Source organism: Lampetra planeri, unplaced genomic scaffold (assembly GCF_965212315.1).
Source record: "Lampetra planeri unplaced genomic scaffold, kcLamPlan1.2.h2 scaffold_1446, whole genome shotgun sequence".
Lineage (NCBI taxonomy): Eukaryota > Metazoa > Chordata > Hyperoartia > Petromyzontiformes > Petromyzontidae > Lampetra > Lampetra planeri.
The window spans coordinates 12131-29301 of record NW_027614169.1 but is presented as its reverse complement, the minus strand read 5'-3'; the positions used below and the strand labels follow the sequence as shown (position 1 = coordinate 29301).

Sequence of the window (17171 nt, the reverse complement as noted above, 5' to 3'; positions counted from 1 at the left end):
ATCTGTTCTCCCACACCACACTAAAACATTTTTGCTGTTATATACATACATGTTTCATGATCAAAAATGTTCAGACCATAAAGTGGAAAGAGGTGGTTGGCTGCAGATTGAGGTTCTTGACCAGAATGATGGAACGCTATTATGAGCCAGCACAAAGCAATTTTTATCCTGATAAGTCAGACATTTGTCCAGGCTCTTAAGCCTCTGAAAAGTGGGATGTACTTTGCTGGCCTTGGGTGAGTGTCCTCACCCTTAGCCATGTCAATTTGTCAACTTTGGCCTTTTGTGTCATTTCTTTCTACCTTTATCTTCCTCCATTTATTGATAAATTGTTCTCGCTCTCTATCCCTCAGGGGGATGAAGTACTGACCGTCATTAAGACTAAGGCTCAGTGGCCAGCCTGGCAGCCTCTTAACTTGTAAGTATCTCTCACTGTCTTTTGCACTAAAGGAAAAATGCTCCTTTGAGAAGGATTAGACTAAAACTGTGTACATCTGGACATTAACAGCAGTGTCATACTCCGGCTCATAGGAAGCTGGCAACACATAACAGAGAGATGCCAAAGACCCAAGCTTCACCAAAACACTGGTAATAAGTAATAGGAAAAGGAAAATAGAACAGAACTAAAGGAGACTGGTGGCCTGGCTGAAATTAGCAAACGATGAAGGAGCACTGGATCAATCACACAAACCACAACGATATACCAGAAAAGCACATGGAGATCGCAGACCTCTACCAAGCAGCTCATTTCCATCCATATTGGGATTTTTACTCAATATTATTGTCCTACATGTATTTTACTATACTCTAATAAACTTCCCTGATCATCAGAACAAGCATTTGTCACAAGTAGTCAAATATCATGATCAATCTTGTCTCACAAATCATGCACACTGAGCTCTGTTTTAGATTTTTGTTCTTAATTTAACTTTTTCACTTTCACAATTTAATAGTAAAACAAAAACGAAACCCCAAACTTTGGATTAAAAGCCAGACATGTTCACCACTGCTCCACAGTGACAGTCCACTTCTGGTATTGCGTGTTATATACACATCTGGTGAAAATGGCCCTATTTCAAGAAGAGTAGGAATCCTTCCTTGTCCCATTATCCGAATTTCCTGAAAATATCATTAAAATCCGTTGGTAACTTTTTGAGTTATTTTGCTAACTGACAAACAAACAGACAGATAAATGCCAGCAAAAACATAACCTCTTTGGCGGAGGTAAATATCAACAATATGCTAAATCTGTCGGAGCCCTCAGTCTTTCAACCTACATAACACAAAGGAACTAAAGCATAGGAAGCAGCATCAGGCAGGTGGCAGAGAGAGAGAGACATCTGTCTGGTCTTATCATGAAGTAACATCCTAATAATCAAAAAAGGTACTGAAATACTTACAGTATGTCTCATTACCAAATACGTTTAATGACGCATTGATTTCGTTGATACCTAAAAAGCCTAGAGATGGGTCGGACGCAGACAATTACAGACCAGTGAGTCTCCTGGACTACAGGATCTTGACAGAGACCCTGGCATCAAGACTAGAAGAAATGCTACCAGATATTATAGGTGGTGAGCAGGTGGGCTTCGTCAAGAATAGGGCATCTGGGAGTCGTAGGGAATCGTAATAACCCGATCTCTATCGCTAGATGCTGAAAAGGCTTTTGATATGGTGGAGTGGGGATTCCTGATATCATGTCATGTCCAAATTTGGTTTTGGAAGGGACTTTTGTATATATTCCACATATATTCCTTTCATGCTCCATTGTTGTAGTCGGAACAGTGTGCGTCAGTATAATTGGCGTTCCACGACATGGTGCACTGACAAACGTTGTTTGGTATGCAAACTGCGATAAAATGCATTAATATTTTTAATGCATTATCTTCTTTGCAATTACTTAATCTGAATTAACATGTGTCCCACCCCTACTTTTTACATTATAAAATATTACTGCCTTTAACTGGATATTTCAGATATTTCATCCGTTTTCTCTTCTCCACCATCACCAGGCGAGCAGCTCCATCAGCAGAGTTTTCAGTGGACCAGACCCGTCATCTGATGTCCTTTCTCACTATGTTGGGCCCCAGTCCGGACTGGAACGTGGGGCTGTCAGGAGAGGACCTCTGCACCAAGGAGTGTGGCTGGGTCCAGAAGCTAGAGACAGATCTTATCCCCTGGGATGCCGGCACTGACGGCGGCATCACATACGAGGTCATCTATTACACCATTGTGTCTACATTTTTACTTAATGATGTTGTTACAGGCAGACAGCTGAAGGTTGTTTCAGTTGTTTTGTTTCTGTCCTCAAGTAATATTCTGACTTTAGCGATTTGTCTGCATTCATGATAGAATATCTACCCACTTAAGTATTAAGAAAACATGTGGGCCATTCGGGAATATTCAGACTGCAACATCTGAGCTCACAGAGACTTCACAGCAGATTGTACACCTGTCTCGCTTTGTAGGGTTTCTATAGCTGTGTTTCCATTATAGTTTTTCGCAAAATAAAAGTGATTCTTCTAAAATTTTGACAAAATCCAATTGTGACTTGCAGGTGTTTCCATTGAATGGTGGTAAGCGCATAAGTACGGTGGCTGACACCGTTCAAAGGCATAAGCTTGTAAATACCTGTCCTGTTAGCAAGACCCCACTTTAAGGAGGATGGCAGTAAAAAACATTTTGCGTTTCGGAGCAGCTATTTCCGTTGTCTGCACTACTGCTGTTGTCGCTGTTATTATGAGGAGACGAAGGCAGTGGGTGATAGTTCATGGGCAAAGTCCATATGTATGGGAGCGGACGCAAATAGATTTCTGGTCCAGTGATGTGCAAATACGAAAAAAGTGTTTCCATTAAACTTTTGCGATATACTTCGATATCTACACGTCTGAAAAACCACCTCACGAGAGCGTAAAAACCTTTTACATATTTGATATTTGAGATATTTGAGATGTTTTTCAATGTTTAGGTGTTTCCATTACGATTTTTTATTACTATATTTAGGTTTTGCACAATTCAAGGGGAAATGGAAACGCAGCTTATGATGTTATTAGACACTAATGACAGCAATCAAAGCCTGACAATGGTAAACAACTATAATTAAAATTGCAGCCTTTTGCTTATACTGCAGCATTGACATAATTTTGGTCTCTGGGGCATTTTGACTCCCATACACGGGCAACAGGATCCAGGTTTAAAAATGGTGCAGCTGTCCTTTCACAGTCCCTTTGTAGATGTCTTGCCTTCATCTTATTGATTTTTGCTGAATATTGTAAATCAGTGAAGGAGGTGAAACATGAAACAAAAGGTTGAGCTAACTTGTTAGAACAAATAGAATAATTAATGTGTGTTTGTGGCTATCTTCGCTCTACCGTTTTTTAAAGTTCTGTCAATACATGTTCGCACATTCGTGCCAACCATGTCCTGAATCTATATCGATAAAACAGAAGGTTGAGGCTATGTGATGCCTTCAGCACTAACTCACCCACTTCACCATTTTTGGTCAGAATCCAGTGGACAACTGATGAATTCACATATTCGTGTAACTGCTGTTTTACAGTTTCCATCGTTGAATTATTGTCTAATGTTCCTCCAATATAATGTTCCTGATAATTTATATGCTCTGTCTATTTGTCTTTTTAAGTTTGATTGGTGGAAGCTCAGTGGACGGCTCCTTGAGGCTGATTTAAATGTAGCTTTCAGATCTGTGCTGTGGTTTCAGCCATTTTTTTAAAAAAAGATTATATTAGTGTTATGTAAAGTGACCTGGGTTCCTTCCTTTAGCGCACCACTACTTTCACCCAGCTCTTCCAGGGAATGTCAAGGCTTTCCCAAGGCAGCCGCGAGATATAATCCTTCAGCCTGTCCTGGGTTGGCCTCTGGGTCTCCTTCCAGGTGGACATGCCTGAATCACCTTCCTGGGGAGTTGTCTGGGGGGCATCTTTAATAGATCATCTCAATTGGCCTCCTTTCGATGTGGAGGAGCAGCAGCTGTACTTTCAGTCCCTCCCCGTATCAAAGCTCCTCACCCCTTTCTCTAAGGACTGAGCCCAGCCACCCTACAAAGGAAAACCCATTTCAGCCACTTGTAGCCGCAATCTCGTTCTTTCACTCATAATCCAAAGCTCATGACCATAAGTGAGGGCTGGAACATAGATCGACTTGTAAATTGACAGCTTCGGTTCCCTCGTCAGTCCTTGCGTGTATAATATGTAAAAGTGTCTGAGAGAAGGGTGGTTGTTGTTTTGCAAATTTGCACATTATAGACTTATTACTTATCCTGATTTGAGGAAAGTATAATTTACCCTTTTATATTTGAAAGACGCAGCACTGGAATTCATGAAATTTCTGACTTCTAAACTTATGAAATTATCACTGAGAAGTAATGCGAGAATCTCATCTCATCTTTTCCAGGCACCAAACAAGCCAACCATTCCTCAAGAGAAGATTCGACCACTGACCAGTTTAGATCACCCGCAGAGCCCTTTCTATGACCCAGAGGGAGGAGCCATCACCCCTGTGGCACGATTGGTTGTTGAGCGGATCGCCAGGAAGGTACAATACAGTCTCATACTATTTGTGTGTGTGTTTGTGTGAGCGGGGATTTTCAGATTAAAAATGGCATGTTTTCCTTGTCTGCACAGGGGGAGCAATGTAATGTGGTTCCAGATAGCATCGATGACATTGTGGCTGACATTGACAAGAAGAGAAGGCAGAAGGTACAATGAACACACACACATGCACACACACACACTACTTCAGACCGGACATTATACCTCAAAACCTACCTCTTCAACAAGGGCCATCCTGATCTGATGTGCAGTGTCCCTTGGGTTTCTTTAGAGGTCTGTATACATTCAAAAAGTTACTATCATTTTTATTGCATTATTTTCCTATTTTTGTCCCCATCACAAGAGAGAACAAGAACAGGCCAGTACAAACATCAACATCTGTTGGCCGCCAAGAACAATCCCAGACAACAAACTCTTTTCTTATTTACTTCTTTTGAATTTGGCCAATGTATTTTTCACTTTTTCAATTCAATTTCAAAGTCATGTAACCCAAGGTCTGAGAGGATACTGAAGAGTTTCAGTCTCTTATGATGCTCAAGGACACACACATAGTTGCTGACTGGTTTGTGATGAGCCTCAGGTAAGTCAGTCAGAATAAGTATGTCAGAATACACATCAAGTAGGTCCTTGTCTTCACCTGCTGTGAGAATATTGCCCCCCACACACACACTGTTACAAAGCAAACACTTTTAAGAATAAAACACTATTAGTAATAAATTACATAACTCATTATTATTAATAATTCATTCCGTCTCCCAAAGATCAAGTGTATTCTTTTAATAAAAATGTTCAACTACGTAGTAAATATATCAATGATATAAAAGCTGTAACTCTCCATTTGATTACTTTGATCACCATGCTTTGTTTGGGCAAACCCAAACATTGTGTATTCTTTAGGAGGAAGAGTATTGTCTTTTCTTCCAGTTTTTGTCAGCTAATGTTACACTTCCTCGTCAGCTGAGACACAGGCCAGTGGATAACAAACACACATTGTCATTGCCACGGGGGCTTTAAGCTCCTGTCAGTGTCATGAGTTTGCTGCAGGATTTTGCTCAGAATTCTTAATGCCGTCTACCTGTAGTCATGTGGAGGACTCCACAAAGATGCAAGTCCACCCCCCCCCTAGTCCTGCCTGGGGATTCACTGCTTTCACTTAACCTGGACTCACCTCTTAACTGCCCCTGTTTCTGGGGACCTGATGGTGCTACAAACACTTAGCAGTACTTATAGTGAACTGTGTGTTCATATAATCACCTTTGATAGATAAATAGACAGACCATGTCTGTTTCTATGTCCCATCAAGTCCCCCCCTCACATGTTTTTTTTTTTGTCCCAACTCTTAGACGACACACCAGAGACGTGTATCTACTCAGGCTGGTCTCCCTGGTCGGCGTGCAGCAGTGCTACCTGTGAAAAAGGCCGCAGGATGAGGCAGAGGATGCTGAAGGCCCAGCTGGACCTCAGCGTCCCGTGTCCACACACTCAAGACTTCCAGTCCCTGCATGGGTCCTGGGTGCAGTATGGAGGGTGAGCAGTTAGAAGCACACAGTTGAATCCAGTTGTCCTGGTAAGATCGAGTCCTGCAGAACCAGAGATGTGACAATTAAATTTCACGTACAGCTTTCTTGTTAGCTGTTAAAAATATCTTTGTCTGCTTCTCCTCTGCTCCTGGTGATGGATCACATGTAGTGTCTCATCAAAATACAGAGTGTGTATTTTGATGAGACACACTCTGTTCCTCCTTGACAATTTGCTGTTCTACACAGTGGATGAGGAACGGGAGTCACATTTTGCTAAACCTTGAATATACATCTACTGCCGAATTGGAGGTGGAACAAATTTGACTCCATTCTACCTCCGTACCCCATATACAACATGAAACAGAATAGGGGACACAATGTTCCTGGAATGAAAATTCCATTGAAAAGCAACTATTGTGTATGTGCTCCACCATTTCATATTTAGTCATTCTGCAAGGCAGTTACTAGTATACCTGTATAGTACTGTATAGTGTCTGTTTTGTTCCAAGCTGATGATCTCAACATCAGTTTTGTTTTTTTCTTAACATGAAATCTGATGATATGCTGACTTTCTTCTAGGAAAAAGCGACACCTGATTGAACACAGCTTTGTATGTAAATGAGTCTGAAATGCGATCTCTGCAAATAGTTGGGTGCAACCTCGCATTGTGTTCCTCAGCAGGTTTGAGATCAGAGCCAAACCGAGAATGAGAGGGTGGTGAGAGAGAAACAGTGGCAGAGGGCAGAGTCAGTGGCAGAAACCAACATTGCAGAGTGGTAGAGGACGTCTCCTCATACTCTGCCTTTGTTCTGAGAGGAGCAGCGATGTGACAGTTGTGTGTCAAAATTGTACGTCTCTGTTTGCTTTAGTGGCCTCCTGTTTCGATGTGAATCCTTCCTGACTTAAAATAGCTCACAGAGGCTCTGGTAACAGACAGTGCTGCTGATCAAATATGTAATTTTTTTTTCTAACCAGCTGTAAAAATCACCCCACAAAGAAAACAAAATAGGACACACTTGACCTGCCATCAGATGCAGCAGCTCTTGCAGATTCATTTACTGTTGCTGTAAAAAGTATTTCCATGTTTAAAACTCTTTCATAAACCTAACCTGGTACAATAACCATGACCTTTAACAGAAGTAGGCGTAAGATAACAAACGAAAAAAACGTGAACAAATTGCAAACACTTGTTCGTTGACGGAGCTTTTAGATTTCAAACAAACACAACCTCCAAATCACATTTTAATTCCATTGCATGGATAAAAACACAGTGATATCCTTGTCGACTGACTGTACACGATGAAGCATCAAAGAAGAAGATTGCATGTCGCCTGGCCTAATCCTCTCAAAGTCTGAGGCATTCGTCTCCTATTAACAAGTTGGGTGTTCTGAAATATGATAAACAGATTAAAGCTCAAGAATGTTTTCTCCTCCTGACAAAATGTGACCATAGATGGTTTGTTTTAACATAAACCAATTGAATCTGTCACAAAAATACAAAGCTGCTGCCTCATTTATATTTCAAAGCCTGATGATCCTTTATCCAGGAATTTAATTGTGCAGTCAGTAGTTGACAGTCGGCGTTGTGAAGGATTACTGCAGTCAGTAGTTGACAGTCGGCGTTGTGAAGGATTACCCAACAGGCACAGAATACGGTGGAAGCTCTGTGATCATAGGATGTGTGAGCTGGCTTTTCGCTGAGCTCATTTGTGACATCGACCCATTATAGACGGGAGGTGGCGCTCGTCATCTTCTACCTAACGACGGGCATCGTTGTCAACATGGTTGTCAACTCGTAAGTAAAAAATAAAATCAAATAAACTTAGAACTACAAATGGACTTTCTTCTGTTGATTCCAGTGGTGGATCAGCAGCGAAGTTCTTGTCGATTGATTCAGAGCAGTGAAGGAGGGTCGGTTTACTCTGGATACAGCAGCGGGGACTGATGCCAAGCTGACTGCCTGTGAGAGCTTTGGAACGGGGGGGAGGAGCTCATGCAGCACCCGCTGGCCGCTCTGCTGCCGCTCACAACAGAACGGAACTGCGGAGCAATACGTGCTGTGGAGTCGGTGACTCGGTGACTCGCCACCAGAAAACTCGAGCTAGATTTGTCGCTAGTCGCTTTTATGATTTCAGGATCCTGGATGATTTCATTGGCCTAGAGACAGGAAATGGGAGGAAAAGTACAGCTTCATACGTAAACGTCATCCCGTCCTTAAAGGTAAAAGACGCGCGCCACCTCCCGTCTATGAAGGGTTAAGTGAAATATGTCACGACAGCTGGTATTGACTCCAGCATGACCGCAACCCGTAGATGAATGAAATATGTCACAAAATACAATAAATCCCCCATAAACAAAAGTAAACTGCAGTGTTTGGATACTTTAATTACTTCACTGAAACATAAAAGATCATGTGGATTAGCTGTTAATGCTCAGCAGCTTCTGGCATCAAGATTGTGTTTATCTTTGTCTGAATAAATGACCACATTATGTGTTTGTTGTTCACTACAGTAAACACAGTAGCAGGATTGGACATGTTCGGGAAACCAATTATTCAAAGGCTGAAACGGAATAAGCCCATTTCATGAGTCCAACAACAATAACCTTGTGTCTTTCCTTACCTCCTTTTGTCAGCAAAAGAGAAACTTTTCTTTCTTACTTCTATAAGATAGAAAACATATATATGTTTTTCAGAGCCTGTAACAAAAAAAAAAAACAAAAAACGTGAGCACGTCGGATGAATTGTGAAAGGAACATTTTTTTCTGTACGTGATTTAGAATAGTTAATGACCAAAAAGATTTGTTCTTCCAAATTCACAAAGATGAGAGGCAACATAGTCAGTGTCTTCTTCTCCATCTTCCTCCCTTGTTCTCTGGATGTCTGATGTTCAAGGCTGAGAGTGCCACGCACACACAAACAGACACACAAACAGACAGACACACACACACACACACACACACACACACACACACACACACACACACACACACACACACACAGCTTCTCCTATTGATTCTCAGACAGCAACCTGGATGTAGTTTTGTTCCTGAGCACTTCTCCTTTGTTGGCTCGCTGAATGTCTCGTTTCAACTGTATCATACCTGTATCTTTTCTTTCTTAGTGGAGAGTGAAGTGTTTGGAGTTAATTTTCACTGATTTTATTCACCAAACATTTATTTGTGTGGCCTTTTCTTGCATGTGGCACTTTCCACAATGTGTGTGTGTGTGTGAGTGTGTGTGTGTTTGTATAACATTATATGTTGCAAAACAGAGAATCTTAGACTCTAGATGATGTTGCTTCTTGCTGTACCAATCTTCCACTGGATGTCTGATAGTTAAGTTGCATCATTATGTCTCATTCTTTCTAACCCTCCTATTTTCCTCTTATTTTGCTTGTATATATTGTTTATCGTGATCTATTTTTTATTCTATGACATTTTGAAAAATACTTGAGAACCAAGATTTAAGGACATGAGCGACCTACTGTATGAACACCAAATTTGATAAATACTAATATTGTTCCAAATGTCAAGACTATAGTAATAAATAATGCATCATGTGTGAATTACCACTTTAATGCATTTCTATGTATTCCGTTATCGCCAACATTTAATTTATGTTCATGGAACCAGCACTGCTTAGTTCACTGAGAAGGACAATTATTCTTACAAAAGCAAATTTACCAGCAAGTTAAATACCAGTGAGTGTTGGGATAAAACAGTGGAGGACCTATACGTATGTGTTTGTTTCAATGTAAACAATATGAACAGGAACGTGAATGAACTAAATATATAAAAGCAGCATCATTAGACACCTGACACTTAGAAGAAGATTTTATGATTTGCTTTACTGGTACTTCAGTAAAGCTAGAATGAATGCATGGATGTATCAGACTTAGATTCTAACAAATAATCAAAAAGACAAGCATGCATTGCCTTGTTGTTTTCAATTAAATTATGAATACATCAACAATGTTGTATGTGTGATTTACAGACTAGACAGATATACTTACTTAAGGCTGTCATTCCATTAGTCATGTTTGTCCTCCATACTCATCACACCATGACACTCTTTGGGACGTGACAGCTGGGTAGCGGAAGGCAATGACATTGTTCCTTGTGTCAACTTCAGAGCAGGGGTCCCCAACCTGGTCCTTGGGAGCCCCTCGTCCTGCAGGCTATAGATGTCACCTGATCCTACATACCTGATTCAAGTCAGCAGGTTGTTGTCAGCAGACCTCTGTAGAACATCACAGAGGTTGATTCAGGTGATCAGGTGTGTAGGAGCAGGTGCCATCTAAAATATGCAAGACAAAGGGCTCTTGTGAAAAACAAGACTATGGTGTTTCACTGTCTTTAGTGTTTTTTTCTTTTTCTTTCTTGCTTGTTTATGTAATCAACTTGGGTTGCCATCTACAGAAAAGTGTTTGACAACAAACAAGCTTTTGTTATCACAGGTCAGACAAGTGTGTCACAAAAACGTGCATGTGCATACTGAATAAGTCTTTAATGTCAGGATTTTCCTATAATAGTGTCTGTTGCTTCATAAGCATTTGTTATATTTCCTGGTTGAAAGAACCTTCAACATGCATGATGTCGGAGTGGATCAGCTGGTCAGCCTGCAGTGTGTCCTGTGGGATGGGAATGAGGTCGAGAGAACGTTACGTCAAACAGTATCCTGAGGACGGTTCACTTTGCCAGCTCAACACTGAGGAAACAGAGAAATGTGTTGTTAACGACGAATGCTGTGAGTTTTTATCTGCTGTTTTCATGCATGTTTCTAGTTGGAACTTTGTGTTCAGTGGTTTTCTTTTACAAAATGATCTTTTTATTTTGAACGTCGCCTCAAATGCCATCATCATTTGATGATGCCAAATCATTTGAGTTATCTGTTAAATCATATCAACTTCTTGTCTGCATGACTAATAACCCCAGTTAAGTCACGTTAACATCTGGGGCAGTAAATCAAAATTATTTTTTAATTTTTTATTATATTGTGAACAGTGATAGGTCGGATTTGAAAGGACTCTAGATTAGAATTTGGCAAGTCCAATGCATGATTTCAACTCCAGGAATGAAATGTGAAATCAGTAGACGCCATCTCACAGCTCTTATTGACAGAAAATCCATTAAAGCCAAAGTGCATGTGAAGAGTGCACACCTCCACTCAACAGCCCAATGTACCCCACAGCCACCAGCAGCTGTGTGGTGACGGAGTGGAGCGAGTGGGATCCCTGCAGCGTCACTTGTGGGTTGGGCATGAGAAGACGTGAGCGCATGGTGAAGATGCCTCCTATAGATGGATCCATGTGTAAGGCCGAGGTGGCTGAATTGGAGAAATGCATGATGCCGGAATGCCGTGAGTTATTTCCTTTATAGCACTTCATCATACATGTGTGACACATGAACATTTGTTTTGTTGATGCAGGAGTTCAGAGGGCAGATTAGTCCAGTGTGACAGCCCCATGGCCTCTGTCAGGCTTTGCTGGGTTGTGGTTGTTGTGTGATGTCTGTGTGTGTGTTTTTGTTTGATCCTGGGCCCTTGATGCACTGATTGACAACTGGAGGCAGCTGGTCACTGCTCCGAGTTTCCATAAAACCCGCCCCCTCAGTGTCAGCTGTTCTCTTTCTCCTGCACCATGTCACCTTTTGTTTGAATTTTTTGTCTGTTCAGTTTTTTTATTCATGGGCATCAGTTGGGTTTAAAATGTGGTGGGGACCCCCAAGGCCCACACCTAACTCCCGTCGCCACACTGTCTGCATTGATCCCTTGAGCGACGCTTCCTGAGGTGCTGAAACGCACCAGACTTCCCTCGGAAATCTGGACATCTAAGGAAATGAAGTGATGAACACAGATTTTATCATGTTCTACATATTTTCAACTAACCTACAGTTTGGCATTGATCTGTCAGTTTAAACTGCTTAAGATCGCACAGGTCTCATGTTCAGTGCGTATATTCATTCATATCGAACTCATACATCAGTAATCATGTCCTGCTCCATCTCTGTTCTTTTGCTTGTCTGTGACAAAAACTTACTGCAACTGTGTTGTGGAAAAGCACCATGAAACAATGACATAAAAAAAAAAGAATCTTGAGGAAAAGTGGTGGGGTACATGTACCTACCGTCCCCTACCGTAATTGCGCCATGGTTTTTTAAACACCATTCACCTTTTAACATGATTACCTAAAACAATTTAGCATTAGAACACAGGAAAGATGGTTGGTGATAAAAGCCTCTGTAGGTGTAGGTAGAGATTCCATTAAAATCAGATGTTCATAGCTTAGAATAGTCATTTACCACATGTCTAGATGAGTCTGATTCATTTAACGTTGTCGTCACTGAAAAAAAAAACCTTTTCTTACAAAAAGGAGGACATTTCTTAGTGACCCCAAACTTTTGAACGGTAGTTCGCGTTAATTCGATTAATTAATTACGCCGCAATTTAACGCGTTAAATAAATTCACGCAATTAATTAGGAGTATCAATGGTGGCGAGCCAATGCTTGCGCATTTGAATTTTGGCCCATTGAAGGACCCTAGTCTTCTCGGCCGTGCTACGTCACCTGCGCCGGCAAATTAACAAGGCAGTGGGCAACAATAACAGACATGGACGAGACTCCGGAGGATGAGGCAAGTGTGTCTTCATCCGGGCCACTGAATGGCAAGTTTATTTATGAAAAGAACAGAGACAGGACGATATTTGTGATTTGTAGTTTTTGCAAAATGGAGTTCTCTTACCACCGGAGCAACTCCAGCCTGACGTACTATTTAAATACGAAACATGTTCAGGCAACCCACGCTAGCTGAATTTGGGAAACAAATGAGCAAATCCACAACAGAAAAATTGACAAATACAGTCGCAAAGTGGGTTGCTGCTGATTGCAGGCCAATTTCAGAATTTTGTTTATTTAACTGTACCTGGCCTAACTGGTTTGCGGATGTGCTTGACCTTTACTTTCGTATTTCATTTATGAAGCACAGTTCACCAATAAAAAAATTGGATTTCAAACCTTCTCTTCTTACTGTATTCAATTGATTAGTCATGTACTACAATTTTTTAATATTATATATTTTTAAATATATATATATATATATCACATAATATATATATAATTCTTTATCTGGAGACCTTTAGCAGATATGACATTAAAATGCGATAATTTTTTAAATCGACTGACAGCACTTATATATATATACACACACACACACACACACACACACACACACACACACATTGTATATATACACACACGTAATGTAAATAAGCACCAACAGTGTGCATCTGTATTTTCAGATACCATCCCATGCATGCTTTCACCATGGTCGGACTGGAGTGAGTGTAGTGTGACATGTGGGCGTGGCATACGAACACGTCAGAGGATGCTGAAGTCTGATCCTGATCCTGAGTGTAACGAGGAGCTGGAACAGACAGAGAAGTGCATGCTGCCAGAATGTCGTGAGTAACTGAGTCTCTTTTTTTTACATATAAAATACATATACTGTACATGCATATATCATTTAAAAAGTACACAGGTGTATAATAATACCTCCCCAGTTTGTGCTTACACAAAGGAATAAAGCAATACAGAACGACGGGTACAAAATGTTTTATTGTATTCTGTAAAACAAAAGTGAACCCTTTCTTTGTCTAATTGATGTTCCTTGTCCTCTGTCTGGAGAGGGAGGAGCTCCTTGACCTCACTGTCTCCAAAGTGGACATGGTTCCTTGTTGCTAAAAATATCTTTGAGCACATGTCAAAACGTCACACATCATTGCACCTTGCCAGAATGGCTGCCACTGCCTCCGCTGCCGTCTCAGGGAACCCTTCAGAACCCACATTACGCCTCCAGACGGCAAACACGTTGTATTATTCACAAAAAAAAGATGTGAGGAACTGCTCAAAATAAGCATTAAGTCTCACTTTAAAGGACAGGGTTATTACTGAATGCATGTGTCTAAAGGTCATTTTAATGTGGAGCCAAACAGTAGTTTTTGTGTAAAAACTGTTGCTGATCATTTACTGCCCTTCCTGCCTCTCCAAAAGAAGCTCTTCACCCCTCTGTCTTTTCCCTCTCAAGCCATCAGCTGCATGGTGTCTGAGTGGTCCGAGTGGTCCGAGTGTAACAAGTCCTGTGGTAAAGGGCACACCATCCGAACCCGCATGATCAAGCTTGAGCCACAGTTTGGGGGCAGTGCTTGTCCTGAAACAATCCAGAGGAAGAAATGCAAGATCAGGAGGTGCAGATCAAAATCAAAGCAGCAGAGAGGAGGAGGAGGCAACAGGAGACGAAGGGGGAAACAGGGGAGAGATGCAGTATTGGAAGAACAGTCAGGTTGGTAATGATAATTTGTTTAAACTTCCTTTTATTGTTACGGTTGAGCTGTGAAGCATTTGCTACAGCAGGATGCGGAACGCAGCCATGGACCAGCTGGACAGGGTGCAACCAACCCTGTGGAGGGGGGATCCAGGAGCGCTTTATGATGATGAAGAAGAAACGAGCTAAGGGCACATTGACGGCCAGCTGTAAGGACCGCAAGGAGATACGTGCCTGTAACGTTCATCCCTGCTAGGGGGCGCCACTAGCTACAGAGATGAGGAGGAGAACTACATGAAAAGATTTGATGAAATAAAGAAAGGAGTTTTTTTTGTGCAGGGAAGGTTTGGGTCAGATGGTTAAATAGTTTGAGGGAAAAAAAGAGCTAGATAAGGTACTTGAAGTAAAGGGAAGAAGAAACGAAGGAAGATAAAGTGAAGCCATTATAGACGACTAGCTGACATGTCTGACTTTTACTTTAGACCACTATGGAAGTACTACGTAGAGATGTTTTCCTCAAGGATTTAAGAAAAGACTATCGTACAGTAGATTCCTTTCATTGTAGTTTTTGCAGTGAGGGCATGATATAGGTTTGGGTACTGGGCAGTGAGACACAAATAGTTTCCTGGGAATTCTGAACAAAACCTGCTGCTGTTTTTCACAGGAAGTTGTCACAGAAATACGTTTATCCCCCTTTCAGCTGTAGCAGTTTCCTTCTCATTCAAGCTCAAATATTTTCTGAATAAGTGGTGTGAAGAGTCTATCAATGTGGTTCAGACACCGTAAACGAGTAGTTTGACATTTACCAGTTTTTTAAAAATGTGGCGTCCAGCTGGCTCCAGCTCACAGATATTATATGATGCCCACTGGCCCGAAGACACCCCCCATTAGCGTGTTATATGAAAGGAGATTTGTTTTTTTATATAAACTTGAATAACCCTCATGTATTTTATTGTGTCCTAAATATTGTAAATGGTTCCACAGACATGTGAATGATAAGTCGACCATGCAGGTGGGCTGCCGATTTAAAGGAAACAGTCTTGTCTTTGTTAAAGAGTGTGATGTTTCAATATGAGAGCACCACATTATGTTTTTTCAGTCCTCACACTTAAGTAGACCTACGTTAACTTGTTCTACTGCTTTTCAAACACTATATTTGCACTTTCAGCGCATGTGCTCGCACTTGCAAAATCCTCCTGCCATAGAAGGACAGCTGTTGTCTGACCAAAGAGAAGCTGGCTTTAATGTCGCTCCAAAATTAAAATTTAGCTTTCATTTTACATGAGGTCATTGGCTCTGTCCAACTCCATGAATGTGAGTTTGTTTTCTACTCCAGCACATCAAGGGAGTCAGGAATAATACACAGTAAATATAGTTAGATACCTACCTACTGATTGCCTCCATTATTGAATGGGTTGGTCCTTGAGGCAACATACCTTTCTGGAAAAATGAAAAAATGTATGAGAATCTGATTAGTCGTTGCAAACAGACTAACAGACAGACAGTTAAAAAACAACCACCAGGGTTGAGTTAACGATAAACGTAACACAATGACACATCACACTCTTGAGTAAAGACAATAAATATAGTTTCTCTGGTGACGACACTTGGCAGCATTCAAAGATATAAACGGGGTGCCGCCTCCAACATATTCTCAACTAGGCTCTATTTTAACTTGTTTTAACTTAAGTTTGTCAGTACACAGTTTCCAAACTGTCACAGTTTACATTCATAGAAGGAATATGTGTTACTGTGATGTATATTTATACTGTATATAATATATATCACAGTAAAAACATTTGACCTTTCTGTGAAAATCCCCAAAACAGGAAAACAAATTCAAGATTTTCATTCTTTATGCTAACACAGGACATCTGCAAACTGTATATCTACTATGTAACGAACACTTACAACTGACACAAATGAATATGTTGCTACTAAAACTATTTCCCTAATAAAGAGATACCTTTTATACTGTTGAATTTAGCCTCTATATACTGTGTTGCTAACGTATCAGCTCATGTAGCATTAAATATTTGATGTTCCTCTCTTTTGCGCTGACACTTTTATATTAGCATGTGCTTATTTTCAGTCGAATGTTTGGCTTCATCAGCTGTAGTTGTCTTAAAACAAAAGCCTTTGTTGATTGCTGATGGACCCCCAAAGGTGTCACATCTCACTGCTGCACTATGGAGAGAGATGGTTTGCACAACATTTGTTGACAATTTTAGTGTTCAAACGTGCACGACAGCTCAACATACTGTACAATCGACTGTTAGCGGGGCAACAACACGCTTTAGTCAGACATTTTTAATATTGTGCTTTTCAATGTGGTGCAACAGTAAAATTAAACTTTGAAATGTGTTTTAATTACCAAGCAACATTTTTTCCCATTTTGATGAATCATAGACTTTTTTGTAGATGTTTTCTGTTATTGTCCCACCTTATAATTATTTTTTGTTTTTCAGGCCTCTTTCATTGTCTCTATAACGTGACTATTTTATAAGTCAACACCTTTACAATAAAACTTATTAATGTTGAAAATCATGTTGTCTGATTGAAGTTTAGCAGCAGACTTTTCTTTATAGAATTTCACACACACACACACACACACACACACACACACACACACACACACACACACACACACACACACACACACACACACACACACACACACATTTCATAATACAGAGATTTGATTTTTTTTTACATAATATATATTTTAAGAAACATGTATTATATTAAAAGATGAAACAATG

At 40.6% G+C, this 17171-nt stretch overlaps 1 protein-coding gene across 1 annotated transcript; it reads left to right on the top strand.

The window, feature by feature from the left end:
- Positions 1-353: 353 nt before the first annotated feature.
- On the top strand, positions 354-14665 carry SPON1 (spondin 1; the record flags this gene model as incomplete). Its single annotated transcript, XM_078622324.1, is given in 12 exon segments — positions 354-418; positions 2013-2214; positions 4414-4554; positions 4644-4698; positions 4701-4718; positions 5915-6066; positions 6068-6098; positions 10668-10838; positions 11283-11450; positions 13388-13549; positions 14173-14427; positions 14496-14665. Coding segments are annotated over 12 exon segments (1590 nt in total), but the record flags the coding sequence as incomplete, so codon positions are not given.
- Positions 14666-17171: the final 2506 nt, after the last annotated feature.